At 39.7% G+C, this 13,394-nt stretch overlaps 1 protein-coding gene across 6 annotated transcripts in view; it reads right to left on the bottom strand.

Annotated features, from left to right (window-relative positions):
• Window positions 1-8,327: 8,327 nt before the first annotated feature.
• CREM (cAMP responsive element modulator) overlaps window positions 8,328-13,394 on the bottom strand; it is a 35,513-nt gene continuing 30,446 nt past the window's right edge. For 5 of the 6 annotated variants that reach the window (XM_060782517.2, XM_060782518.2, XM_060782519.2 and 2 more), the window contains 2 exons: window positions 11,936-12,092; window positions 9,101-9,477 (listed from right to left, as the gene is read on the bottom strand). In XM_060782517.2, the coding sequence (XP_060638500.1) occupies window positions 9,333-9,477; window positions 11,936-12,092 (302 nt within the window). In that variant the 3' untranslated portion in view covers window positions 9,101-9,332. Of the gene's footprint in view, window positions 9,037-9,100; window positions 9,478-11,935; window positions 12,093-13,394 lie in introns of those variants that run through there. The other variant, XM_067470363.1, reaches the window with a different exon arrangement.

The raw sequence follows: 13,394 nt of genomic DNA, 5'->3' as shown, positions 1-13,394 counted from the left end.
CGCGAGCACGGCGCCGACTCGGGGCCCCAGCGCCTGGCATCCCCGATGTGGAAGGCTGCACAGAGCTCGCGCGGTGTCGATTCAAATCCCCAGCACTCGCGCCAGCTGATAGGAGGAGCCCTTCATAGGCTGCATGCCTTGGCTCCTCCTCTGAGGCAGTCCCTTGGGCAGTGGGAGGAGCCGGCGCCGAGAGCGTCGGCATCGGAGGCGTGACGCCGGTCTCCTCCCGCGCACGCGCGGGGCGTGCTGCAGCCGATCTCGGCTCTCTTTCATTTTCAATATCCTCCTGTGCTCGCACGAGGCGAGCGGAGGCTCCTGCCGGCTCCTCTACATTGGCAAAGCCACGTGGAGGAGTCTCTTCTCCCCTCTCAGCTAAAGGGGCCAGCTGAGGGGCTGCGGCCATGGCTCCTGCCGCTTGCTTTGGGAGCCTCGCGGCTGTTTTGCCCTCAATATTTTTTGTTTTCTTCATTTTCTTCGCCGGCTTTTCTTGGGACGCCAGACCAGGTAAGTTTCTCTTTTTTGGCTCAGTAGACTTAGCTATTACAGGGAGAAGAGCCCTTTCATAAAAGGCAGCCTTTAAACGAATTTCCCTATTTTTTCTTGTCTGCGGGGTGAAGGACTGGCATATGGAGCAGGCCTGAGATAAATGTCCTTCACCCAAACAGGCGATGCACAGCGAATGTGCATCATTGTCTGGGAAATTACTCTGACAGGCAGAGCAACGCTTAAATCCCTTTGTAAGGGACATCGCAACAATAGTAATTAATAATTAGCAGATCTGAGCAATAGGAAGATCCGGACTTGCTGCTGTGAGCGCGGATGAAGAGATCTGGAGGCGGTTGGCCTGCCGCGGGCTATTTATGCTATCTTGGGGAGTGTGCGCGGGGCCAACCGCTTTTTCTTTTAAATTTCAACTGAAGATTCCGGATGAGACTGCGCATGCGCAGAGAGAGTACCATTAGTGTGCATTCACAGCACAAACACGTAGGGAAAGTCATATTTTTAAACTCTACCCCTCTACCTCCTAATAGCCCATTTTTGTCAGTGATTTGAGATCTCTCTGACCACAAGATGGCATGGCATAGCAGCCTCAGAAACTATCTCTCAAGCTGTTCTCAGAAAGCTATGGATATTGATGGGATATCATTATCCTATTATTCAGAAGAAAATTTATCACAGTATAAAAGAAACATATGTCATTAAAAACATCTTAAACTTACCAAGAATAGTGGGCTTTCAGTTTACTTCAGTCTCTAAACATCCAATCTACTTATAAGATGAACAGGTCACTTTTGGAGTGAGAGAATCAGCCATCTACCAAGACACTGCCCGAAACCTCAAGCCATGGTTGATGCCAAATGAGAGACTCCCTCCTAGGCACACAGAAGACTGGGCGACTTGGAAGGTACTGAACAGACTGTACTCTGGCACCACGAGATGCAGAGCCAAGCTTAAAAAATGAGGCCACAAAGTGGAGACCACAAAATACAACTGTGGAGAAGAGCAAACCACAGACCACCTATTACAATGCCATCTGAGCCCTGCCACATGCACAATGGAGGACCTTCTTAAAGCAACACCAGAGGCACTCCAAGTGGCCAGCTACTAGTCAAAGGACATTTAATATAATGCCAAGTTTTTAAGCTGTGTGCTTTTTAAATACAACTGTACCCTCGGTTTGCTACTGATACAATAAATAAATAGAAGCAGAATTGTTCCATGGTAAGTATGGCAAGATAAAGTACTAACCCTTGAGCAGTCATCAAAAAGTTATATGCTAATAACTACATTTACTAACATGGATCTCAAGACCGACTTCTTCATCGATACATAGAATGTCTCATACCAGAGTTTACCAACTATGTTTATTTATACATCAGTTATTTCAGTGAAACACTTTAATCTTCTGTCGCAGTTGCTCTGCTATTCTGTTGTTGCTGTCTTCATGCTGAGAAATGTAGCAATAGCACTCCAAAATCACTGTGTACTTATGGACAATGGCCTAGGCAACCTTCAAAGAAAACATTGACTAGAAACACATAGTTAGTTAGTTAACACATATAGCTATTCCAGAACTATTTGCATTTATCTCAGAATCAGAGGGAGAAAAAACACAAAACTGAGGTTTCAGAAAAAAACTCTTTTGCTGTAGTCCACAAGGCCAAAATGTTGCCCATCCCAGCTGCAGGACATTATATGGGCAAGTGATGTTAGCATAAGGTTGGAGATCAGTCACTACCCTCTTTTTCTAATAGATCCTTGAGAAATTCAGTCAAGCAGAAAAGACTGAACTCTGTTAGGTAGTCCAACAGTTGACATGCCTATCGAATATTACCTGATGTTAATAAAACAGGTCACAATTTATTTTGGGATCTTAAGCTCCCATTTTCTAAAAGCCACCAGAATAATAAATAATAATACAAAAAAGGACAAGATTTTTTTAAAAAGTTTAGATGAAAATGTCAACAAAAGATACAAAGGAGGGCAAAGTGAAGAGAACATGGACAGAGATTTTTTTTTCTTTCAAGACAATAAATACTATTTTCAGGCAAATATATAAACTCTCAGGACTTAAAGAGGAAACATATTCATGAAAGGTACAAGAGAACAGACAAAGAAATTCAGTACAGGTTGAGAATCCCTTAACTGGAATGCCAAAATACTCCTAAATCTGAAATTATCTATGACTTGATGACATAGTGACATCTTTGCTTTCTGATACCTCAGTGTATGAAAACTTTGTTTCTTACACAATAAAATTATCAAAAAATATTGTAAAAATGACCTTTAGGTTATTGTGTGTATTAATTGTGTATGAAACATAAATGAACGTAATGTCTAGACTTGGGATGCCCTTACCAAGGCATCTCACTATCATCATCATTAGCATTCACTCGTGTCTGAGTCCACAAGATGACTGTAGGGACCTCTTATTGACTTCTGCAGTGAGGACATTGATTTCCAGGTGATCCGGGTCAGGGTTTGCTTGATGTGCCTTCTTTCTCTTAACACATTTCTCCCTTTCACTCTCTATTTGTGCCTCTTTGAATTCCACAGCACTGTTGGTCACACCTGACCTCCAGTTAGAACGCTTGGAAGCCAGAGCTTCCCAATTCTGTGTCTATGACACAGTTTTGAAGGTTGGTTTTAAGCCCATCTTTAAATTTCGTTTGCTGCCCACCAACATTTTGTTTTCCATTCTTGAATTGGGAGTATCGTAACTGCTTTGGGAGGCAGTGATCAGTCATTCGAACAATGTGGCCAGTCCAGCGAAATTGATGGCAGAGGATTATCACTTCAATGTTGATGGTCTTTGCTTCTTCCAGAATGCTGACATTTATCCACCTGTCTTCCCAAGAGATTTGCAGGATTTTTCAGAGGCAATGCTGACGGAATCGTTCCAGAAATTGGATGTGATGTCTGCAGATGGTCCACGTTTTGTAGGTATATAACAGGGTTGCGAGGACAATAGCTTTATAAACAAGCATCTTGGTATCTCTATGAATGTCCCAACCCTCAAACACGCTGTCTTATTCAGAAAAAATGCTACACTTGCAGAGCTCAGACGGTGTTGTATTTCAGTGTCAGTGCTGACTTTTGTGGAGAGATGGCTGCCAAGTTTGCAGAAATGGACAACATTTTCTAATCTCACTACGTATATGCAAATACAGATATTCAAAGATCTAAAAGAATCTGATATCCAAAACACTTCTGATCCCAAACATTTTGGATAAGAGATAGCCAACATGTATGATTATAATCAGTTGGAAAAAGATAATACTAGGATACTGGTCTAGTATTCATTGTTTGGGGCTCCTAGGTGCATTTGTTTGGCCTTTGTGGAGAGAGCACTAGAGACCTGATGGGATTTTGGGCCTAATCTATCAGGTATTTTATTGCATAAAAGCAGCAGACCTATTATTGCAAATTAATTCTTATATAGTGATCAAAAACATCATCAAACCATTTTTAATGTTTTAAAAATTTTGGTGATACAGAATACTCCAATACAATAAAATTCTCCAGCTTTAAACCTCAGCTGTATTTTTAAGAGTCTACAGTATTTTGTCATTACATTGGAGTAATGCCCATCCAAGCTACATAAACTGTACTGGCTTTTTTGTATAAAACCACAGGGGTATTTTGAATATGCACCTAATTTTAGCATGCTTACTGCATATCTTCTCAAGTCAAAGGTGCACTCTCCCACTAAGTGAAATGTTCTGCTCATCTAGAAACTTAAACACATAACCATATGCACACACAAATATTGTGAATACATCTGGCAAATGTTTTTGATCTGGCAAAGCCTGCTCACAGTAAAGAAGGCCAACCTCAGAATGCACCACAACAAGGTTTCAGATTTGTGACTACAATAAAACTTACCAGACTTCCAGCTGTAATAACCAACAAAGCAACACAATAAATTGGCTGAAAAACAAAGAGTGACATCAGTAATGTAACCACTATTGTCTTGGGATAACCACATCAAACTCCATTCAAGCATTCATGAAAAGGGCAGGAAAAGCCCCAGCAAGCAAGAGCATTTCCTTTCCCTTGTTGATGGTACTAGATTTTTAAAGAGACCTCAAGATGCAGTTAACATGGTTCAATAAAACCTTCATTAATCTGCATGGTTCATAATTTCCTGATAGTAGCAGCCATGTTAGTCTAAGATAAGCAATACTTGGGGACTAGGTAAGCAAATTTAAAACCCTGTAACTAAAGGTTGGGAAAATTCATTTTTGTTTTTGTTGTTGCTTTGTTTTTGGATTACAGAGCATGCCAGAAAGGAAATTCTGATGTAATCCACAAATAAATACATAGCATCTTGTAATTATTCAAATAATGAGGTTAGGCACTAGTCAGCTACAGAAACGCAATTATACATCATCCTATATTATAAAGATATGGTTGTCTTGAGGCTACCTATTATCTTTCATTGGCAGAATTAGATTTACAATTTAAAATGTTGATCTGAGAGATTACATGGCAAAGGCAAGCCAGAAGAAAAAAAAAAAAAAAGAAAAAAAAAACAGTGATCAGTAGAAAGCTACTGAAGAGAAAAGACAAGCAACTGGGGAAAAAAACAAGATGACTAAAATGAAATCAAGTTTCTCATATATTTTTACCAAATGTAAAAGAACACAAGCCATTTGAATGTCTGTGAAAGATGTAAGAAAAGTGGAGTCAACTGGCCATACCACCTTAATCATAATTTCTGTCCTTCCATATTTGTGCAGCACAATTTTGCAAAGATGAGAATCTCTTCAGTTTGTAGTGGCTCCACATCCAATTTTAAACTAGGGCTACTGTCGTATGAGCAAATGGACTCTCAGATTAATTTCTGAGAGTGCTATTTCTAAATATGCAGGTAAAGATGGTGACGCAGTAGAAACAAACACAATACTTTAGTATTACCTATGAATACTTTTATCAGTGATATTCAGAAGGTAATGAAACTCAATAACTAGTTACTTAGCTTTTTGTAAACCAATACATCTGTCTTCTTAAATTGTGTTTGACTATGTACAGTTTAATAGAATTGTTTATTTGCTTTTTAAAACCATGCTTAAAATTAAAAAATTGCTCAACTTTTATCTGAAATAATTATAACCCACTTTGCAGAGCCCCGATGGCGCAGCGAGTTAAACTGCTGAGCTGCTGAACTTGTGAACTGAAAGGTCAGAGGTTCGAATCTGGGGAGGGGGGTGAGCTCCTGTTGTTAGCCCCAGCTTCTGCCAACCTAGCAGTTCAAAAACATGCAAATGTGAGTAGATCAATAGGTACCGCTTCAGTAGGATGGTAATGGCACTCCATGCAGTCATGCTAGCCACATGACCTTGGAGGCGTTTACAGACAACCTTTTATATGAATGTGTGCAATATAATCCGATGTCAACTTGGGATGCATCTGCATTGTAGAATTAATGTAGATTGACACAACTTTAACTGCCATGGTTCAGTGCTATTATTTACATCACTTATATTCCGCCCTTATCAGCCCGCAGGTGACTCAGTGCTATGGGATCATTGTAGTCTTGCAAAGCCTGTGGCCTTCTCTGGCAAAGAGGTGCTAGTACCTTGCCAAACTACACCTCCCAGGATTCCACAGCATAGAACCAAGGCCATTAAAGTGCTGTCAAACTGCAATAATTCTACGGTGCAGATACATCCTTGGTTTGACCTCTCACCAAAACCACTTCATATATACATTAAAACATTAAAAGGAGGAGGTTGCTGTGAGTTTTCCGGGCTGTATGGCCATGTTCCAAAATCTGGCTACCAGTATTAAAGAACTCTAAAATCAAGACAGTAAATAAAGAGCAACACTCAAACAGGGGAATTCCAGTCAAGAATCTATTAGGGCCAGCTGATTGATTCTTCAAAGGATTCCCCCAGGCAGCAACCAGCCGGGCTCTGAAGCTGCATGGCCTTTCAATGCTAATTAAGATGGCCAATTGCGACATTCACAAGAGTTCTTTCTGCCACCCTGGACATTCCACAGATATGTAAACCTCACTTGCCTAGTTGCGAAACGTCAGGAGAGAATGCTTTCTGGAGCACAGCCATACAGTCTGGAAAACTCAAAGCAACCCAGTAATTGCGGCCATGAAAACCTTTGACAACACATTAAAAACACTGTTTTTGTCAAATGAAGTCTCTTCAATATGTATTTCTATTTTCCACTACTCACTAAAAGCAACCAGTACCCAACAAGAGCAGATCTTCTCAGCAGGTTCATCCAATGATAAATAAATCTGTAGAATCAGCGCCCATTATTTACTTTTTGTAGTAGTTTCTAAAAGGAACGAATTAACATTAACCCATTTTAAATTACATAACACACATGGGCCATTTTCAGTTTTAGTATGCTATTCCTCATGAATAAGGCAATCCATCAGAGTCTTCATTTGCTGAACTTTCTGCAACGTTTCTAGTGTCAGTTGAACTGCAAGAGTTAAGCAAGGCCCAAGGAAATGTCACAGTGCTGTCCCAGAGAAAGGAAACATGACAATTACCCAACAGGAAATCCTCTTCATACCTAGAGGCTGAAAACCATTATGATTTCCTTGGCATTAGTATCTGCCCTGTATCGTTGTCTCTCTATTTCAATGCTCCAGATCAACAGTACATAATAGTAGAGTTGATTTTGTTAAATGTGCAGAATATATACTTTTTAATAAATACTAATCACCAGTTTTCACTGGGACAACAATGCATAGAAGGCAAAATTTCAAGACTGCTTTCCTTGCTGTAGTCCCAATAGAGGCAACCCCAGGTCTACAATCAGTCTTAGAAAGTAAACTTTGCTTGGCCATGAATTGAGGCTACAGTATACTAAAGAATACAAACCTTGAAGAAGCTGCAAAACAAGATAGCTACATGGAACAAGAAAAAAATCAGTTCTATAAATGTAGTGGCAAAATATTTTGCACATGGATTCTTGTAATTAAAGGGAGTTGAACTAGATCAGGTATGGGCGAACTTTCTAATTTGGGGGCCGTGTGGTGGGCCTGAGCAAGGTGGACAGGCTGGGAGGGAGGGGGGCTCCCCAAGCCCCCTCCCTGCCCTGTCCTCCCTTTCCTCGTCTCTTTCAGAGGAAGAATGTGAAGTGGAGATGGGAAATATTTGAATTGCAGTAGGGTTAGCCTTTGTCAGAATGGACAGGAATTGGACAGGAGAGAAGGTAATGGCAGGAGGAAAGAGAGAAGGAAGGAAAGACAAAAGGGAAGAAAGGAAGAAGAAAGGAGGGAGGAAAGAGGGAGGGAGGAAGGACAAAAGCGTGGAAGGGAAAGAAGGAGGGAGGGAGAAAGAGGGAGGAAAGGAGGGGGGAAAGAGAGAAGGAAGGAAGGATGCGATGGTGAGAGAGGAGGGCCAAAGAAAAGAGGCCAAGGGGCTGCATTCGACTCTCAGGCCTGGGTTTGCCCATGCGTGAACTAGATAGTCCTTAGATCCATTCTATGATGCCAAGTCATATAGTTACAATACAAAGATATGTTATAAAATTTCCAGAGAAAGTTACCACAAACTGTGTTTGTAGATATATGCAATTTCTGGAAGCAGACAGTCTAAATTGTTAGAAAACCACAAGAAATTATCTGCATCATACATAATTCTAAGCCCATGTTATTTGCAAAAGGTTAAGGGGAAAACGTTGAGAATTTATGTGAGCCGATTTAAGATTTTTCCATGACAATTCTGTAAGCTGTTCACAAATATAAAAAGCCCTAAATTAAACTGTTGATGTTGCTTCACAAAATGAACAATTCTTTTTTAAAAAAATAGTTGGACCAGATGTTCAAATAAATACCAAACACTACAAAGTTTAACCAACATGGTTCTATTTAAAAACTAGTTTCAACCATGGCACTCAGTGACAGCAATACAATACTTTTTTCACAAAGCGATGAATATAAAAATATGCCATAAATTCATTTGTAAACTAGTATTCTAATACACGTATGCCATTACAACATACTTTTCATATAACTCTTTCCTGAGATACTTTGGATGTATTTCTTTTATTTTTACTGTGTTAAATGCATTATTTTTGATCACTTTAAAATACTGGTGCAAGTGGGATACAACCAAAATTATACATTTAAAGTAAGTAATGCAAATATTGGGCAGGGGAGCAACTCTTACACACGTTGCATTTTGAGAATATTGGACACACACTGCCTTAGACATTTGACTCTTTCTGGGTAAGAAAAAGACACCTGAAGTTTCAACTAAGAATCTACAAAAATGCAGCAAAGTGTTTCAGGAATGTTAGGCTGGAGTAGAAGACAAATGATACAAAGGAAAAGTCATAATTCTTGTTGACTAGACATTGCCTGCAGAAGCTTCTGTACATGCTGTAGCCAGTTCACAGTTTCAGTATTGACACTAGTTTGTCTTGGAAGAGCAAATGTCTTTTAAGGTTTCTAGCTCTTCTATAAGTTTCTTGTTTTGAACTTCTAACATCGCAACACGACTTTCCAGACATTTCACATATTCTTTCTTCCGCCGTCGACATTCTTTTGCAGCTTCCCTGAAAAAAGCAGAAGTAGAAAGGGCAAACAAAAACACCTTTTGGCATGCTACTGGATGGGAAGGGAGGGCAGGAAGGGGGAGATGCAATGAGGCAGGTCTATATAGTATTGAGGCTGTGATGCTTCCCGATGTTTGGAACAACGTCCAAAACTTTTAGAAAACACCTAAGAAAAACGCAGATCACAAGAGCCAGACACTGTCCCCTCCTCAAGGGTCACATGGCAATCTGTAGAATTGCTTCATCTCATGCCTTGATTAGCATTCAAAGCCAAAAGGTCCACGGCTAAGAGCCCATTACTCTGCTTTATGGCAATAAAGATCTTTGAGAGCCTTGAGTTCCTCAATAAGAGTCTTGTTTTGGTTTTCAAGCACAGCCACACGATTTTCAAGACATTTGACATACTCCTTCTTCTTCCTGCGACACTCACGAGCAGCTTCCCTGGAACCAACACAAGGCAAATGACTACAGGAGCAGTCACAACACTGTAAAAACTTGGACAAGATAAAACACCTCCAACACTAGGAAAGTTGAAAGAAATGAACATTCCAAGTCAGTAAACCACACAACAAACACATCACAAAACCAAGCTACAATGAACAACACAAAACTGAGTGATGACACATGACAATAGACACAACATCACCTTAGGAGGTAAGTGGGAGAACACTGTTGCAACGATGACCAGATAAGCATACTATCTTATATTAACGAAGTACCTCCAGCTATCTCCCAAGCTTGCACTGAAATAACAGCACAATATGTACAACCTATACATCATCTGTGTCCATAGCATATTTACATGCTGAAAAAAAAAGATGAAGCATCTTAGCCAAAGCCTGCAAAAGGTGATCAAATGGAACACTTTGAAAAGATAAATGTCAGGTTCTCTCATCAGATTGAAATCTAGACACTAATTTGAAATATTGACCCTCAAAACTAAATTTTGTGAAAACAAAGTGTCATTTTTTAAAAAATGGGACCAAATGCTGTTTTTGTTTTTTTGTCTGTAGACACCTTCAAGGTCATGTGGCCAGTATGGAGCACTGTTACCTGATCTACTCACATTTGCATGTTTTCAAACTGCTAGGTTGGAAGAAGCTGGACCTAACAGCAGGAGCTCACCCTGCTCCCTGGATTCAAACTGCTGACCTTTTGGTCAGCAAGTTCAGCATCTCAGCGGTTTAACCCACTGCACCACCATATGTGTGTGTATATGCTTTTAAAAATAACAGTAACAAAACTTCTGCATCTGTAGTTCAGAAATAGAGACTCTAGTAGGTTGAGATAAAAATTTCTTCTAGTAACAATCTTCTAGTAACAATCTCTGAATGTGTACTGCTCCAGAGGCACAAAGGTGAAAACCTTGTTTGTGTGAACAGCCTTTCTGCATATGCTGAATTCATGATCCCAGGCATGATATAGCTATATAGAAAGAGCTAGTGGGTTTTTAAAACAACTGACACCTTGTTATGTGAATTTTACAATAATTGGCACTCTAGATTGAATCTGAAGAGAGAAGACTAAGCAGAGAGAAAAACAAAACTCTGGATTCAGAGGCATGATTTTTTTTCTGGATGAGCAATTTAAACAAAAGGCATGAGAAAAAGCAATACCATGCAAGCAGCAAGCAACGTCAAGGTTAATCACAGACAAATCAACTTTTCTCCAGAAACTGCTTGTTAATAATGTCTGGCAATACTTCAGACAGACATGCATCAACATTAGTAAGAAGATACATAGGAAGCAAGAACAAGCAAAGGGTTAAAGACTCCCGCACAACAAAGAACCAAGCAAAGCAAAGAACACATAAATACAATTTTAAAATGACACCAAAATGTCACATAGACATACCCACAAAGCGTTCTGGCACAAATAAATTCTATTCCACAGCAAGTATATTTTGTGGTAATAGACATAGCTGAAAATTAACAAAGCCCTTCTAAAATTCAAGCAAATTGCTTTCACCAGTTCTTTAAGAAACAGGTGATTACAACTGACTCCCTCAAATCAATGTATGTATGTAAATACATGCATATTTTTGAAAATTGATTATAAGACAACTTTACACAGAAAATGTAATAATACTTCATTATTTGCAGATGTTTTAGTGCAAGAGATTACTTAACATTCCTCATAGAACAGCAGATTGTAAGACGAGGTGGGGAACTCTATAGAGAACAGTTAAAAATATTTGCCAAATATCACCTTAATAATTCCCAGCAGATAATGTATAAATAGGTATCATAACCTTTATATTAATTTACACGTTTTTCATGATGCATAGAATCATTTATATCTCCCTGGCAACTGAGGGAATGAGACATTTTTTCTATATAAGTATTGTCAGTAGGATGGCAAATCTGTATTTCTGTTCACCACATAACAGGAAACCGCATGGATGTCATCAATGGTTGTCCCCAGTGTGGGATCACTATCATGTAGCAGAAGGAATTAGAGCCAGTTATTACCCCTAAGTGGTAGAGGTTGAACTGTCTGATCTTTAGTCAACAGTTGTTCTAAAGGCTAAAACAACCCAGAAATGCAACTGCTAATGGTACTTTTAAAATATATGTCTGAGTCTCTAACTCAGTAGTTCTCTACCTGTGGGGTACCCAGATGTTTTGGCCTTCAACTCCCAGAAATCCTAACAGCTGGTAAACAAAGCAGTCGAGAACCACTGCTTTAACTAGTCAGTGGTTAGACTTATGCAGAGACACAACACTGCCTTTACACCTAGCAATGCGATGAAAAATTACTCTGTCTTATATTTGAAAATCTACTGCATAGTTTATTTATGGCAAAGTCTTTTTAACAAGTTCACCACCCACTCTGTCCATAACCCAACCTGTCATTTGGTTTTGAAAGAAAATCGCAACTTTGAGTTTCTCCTAAGTACCTATTTTTCATAAGCCGTAGCTCTCTTTTACGTGTTGCTTCTTCTGCTAGCTGCTGTGGGCTGTGCAATGTTCCTGGGGACGCTGCCATGACGACCCCCTGAGGTAAGGCGGTGGTTGGAGTTCGGATCTGGTAAGTTGGCATGTCACCAGTAGCAGCTGTAAGAAAACACAGACATAAGAAGATAATTTTAATTGAAAACATGACACAACTGATAACAAACCAAAGACTGATGAAGAAGCCAATGGAGGCTCAAAAATATCATCTCCAAGTTAAACAATGAAGTTGATAAGATAAAGCTACAAAAATTAATCCTGTAAATGATTCCCTAGTCAATCAATGCTACACAGAATCAGTGGTGTAAACTATATGATCAAAACAGTATTCTTCAGGTGATTTCACACAGGTTCACTGATGTATGCACATCAATCAGAAAATATATTTGAAGACAATTTTTTTCCACTTAGAATATCTATTCTAAGATGGTTTTATGAAAAGCAATAGGATCCTGCCTGCTTAATCAGGGGCACCTTTGAATTAGTGGGGGTTTTTTTTGGTTAATTTAATCAATGATATAAAATCCTATTTTAGGGAGAAAGGTGGGATTTAAGCCAAATAAACAAATAAATCGGTCAACAAAACTCTTCAACTCTACTAAAATTCTAATGGAAACAATACATTTATTTGGTCAGCTGCTTCCAAATACAGTAAATGTTTAAATGTCCTATCTATGCTTCTGTGGGCTTTATTTTGTTTAGTAAAAACCAGTCTCAGCACAAATGATGATGCCATTTGTTCACTCATCACTTTCATTTTAGGCTTCAGAGAAAACAGTTTTACTTACCATGATGGAGTCAGGAACAGAATGCATGCACTAATGAGAAGGCATATATCTTAGCTCTGTCTGGCTTTATATAAATAACCTGATATTCCACTCCTCCTCAGCATCATTCAGAGGAGACAGCAATATTGTGTAATAGGCAAAGGATGCTCTGGAGAATAAATGGTTCCTCTTGACCAGGCCTGCACAACCTGTAGCCCTTCAGATGTTTTGGACTTCAATTCTCAGAAGGAGTAGAATTCTGGGACTTGGAGACCCAAACACCTGGAGGGCCAAAGGTTGTGCAGGTCTGCTCTTGGCTCATGAAATAAGGCAACCAGTGTGTATTCTTAATTTTTTTTCCTTGTCAGGAACGACTTGGGAAAAGTTGCTTTTGGTGTGCATTCTTAATGAAGCAAGGGAAAGTCTTTGATCAAAGACAAGTCAGGGCCATTTCTCTCACTGGCCTGAGTGTTCCTCCACAGTCGAGGTGACTACAGAGCAGTGGTTCTCAACCTGGGGTCCCCAGATGTTTTGGCCTTCAACTCCCAGAAATCCTAACAGCTGGTAAACTGGCTAGGATTTCTGAGAGTTGTAAGGCAAAACATTTGGAGGCTCACAGGTTGAGAACCACTGCTAC

This window comes from Anolis sagrei, chromosome 6 (genome assembly GCF_037176765.1).
Source record: "Anolis sagrei isolate rAnoSag1 chromosome 6, rAnoSag1.mat, whole genome shotgun sequence".
Taxonomy (NCBI): domain Eukaryota; kingdom Metazoa; phylum Chordata; class Lepidosauria; order Squamata; family Dactyloidae; genus Anolis; species Anolis sagrei.
The sequence above is the reverse complement of the archived record's forward strand: the minus strand, read 5'-3'. Positions and strand labels throughout refer to the sequence as shown.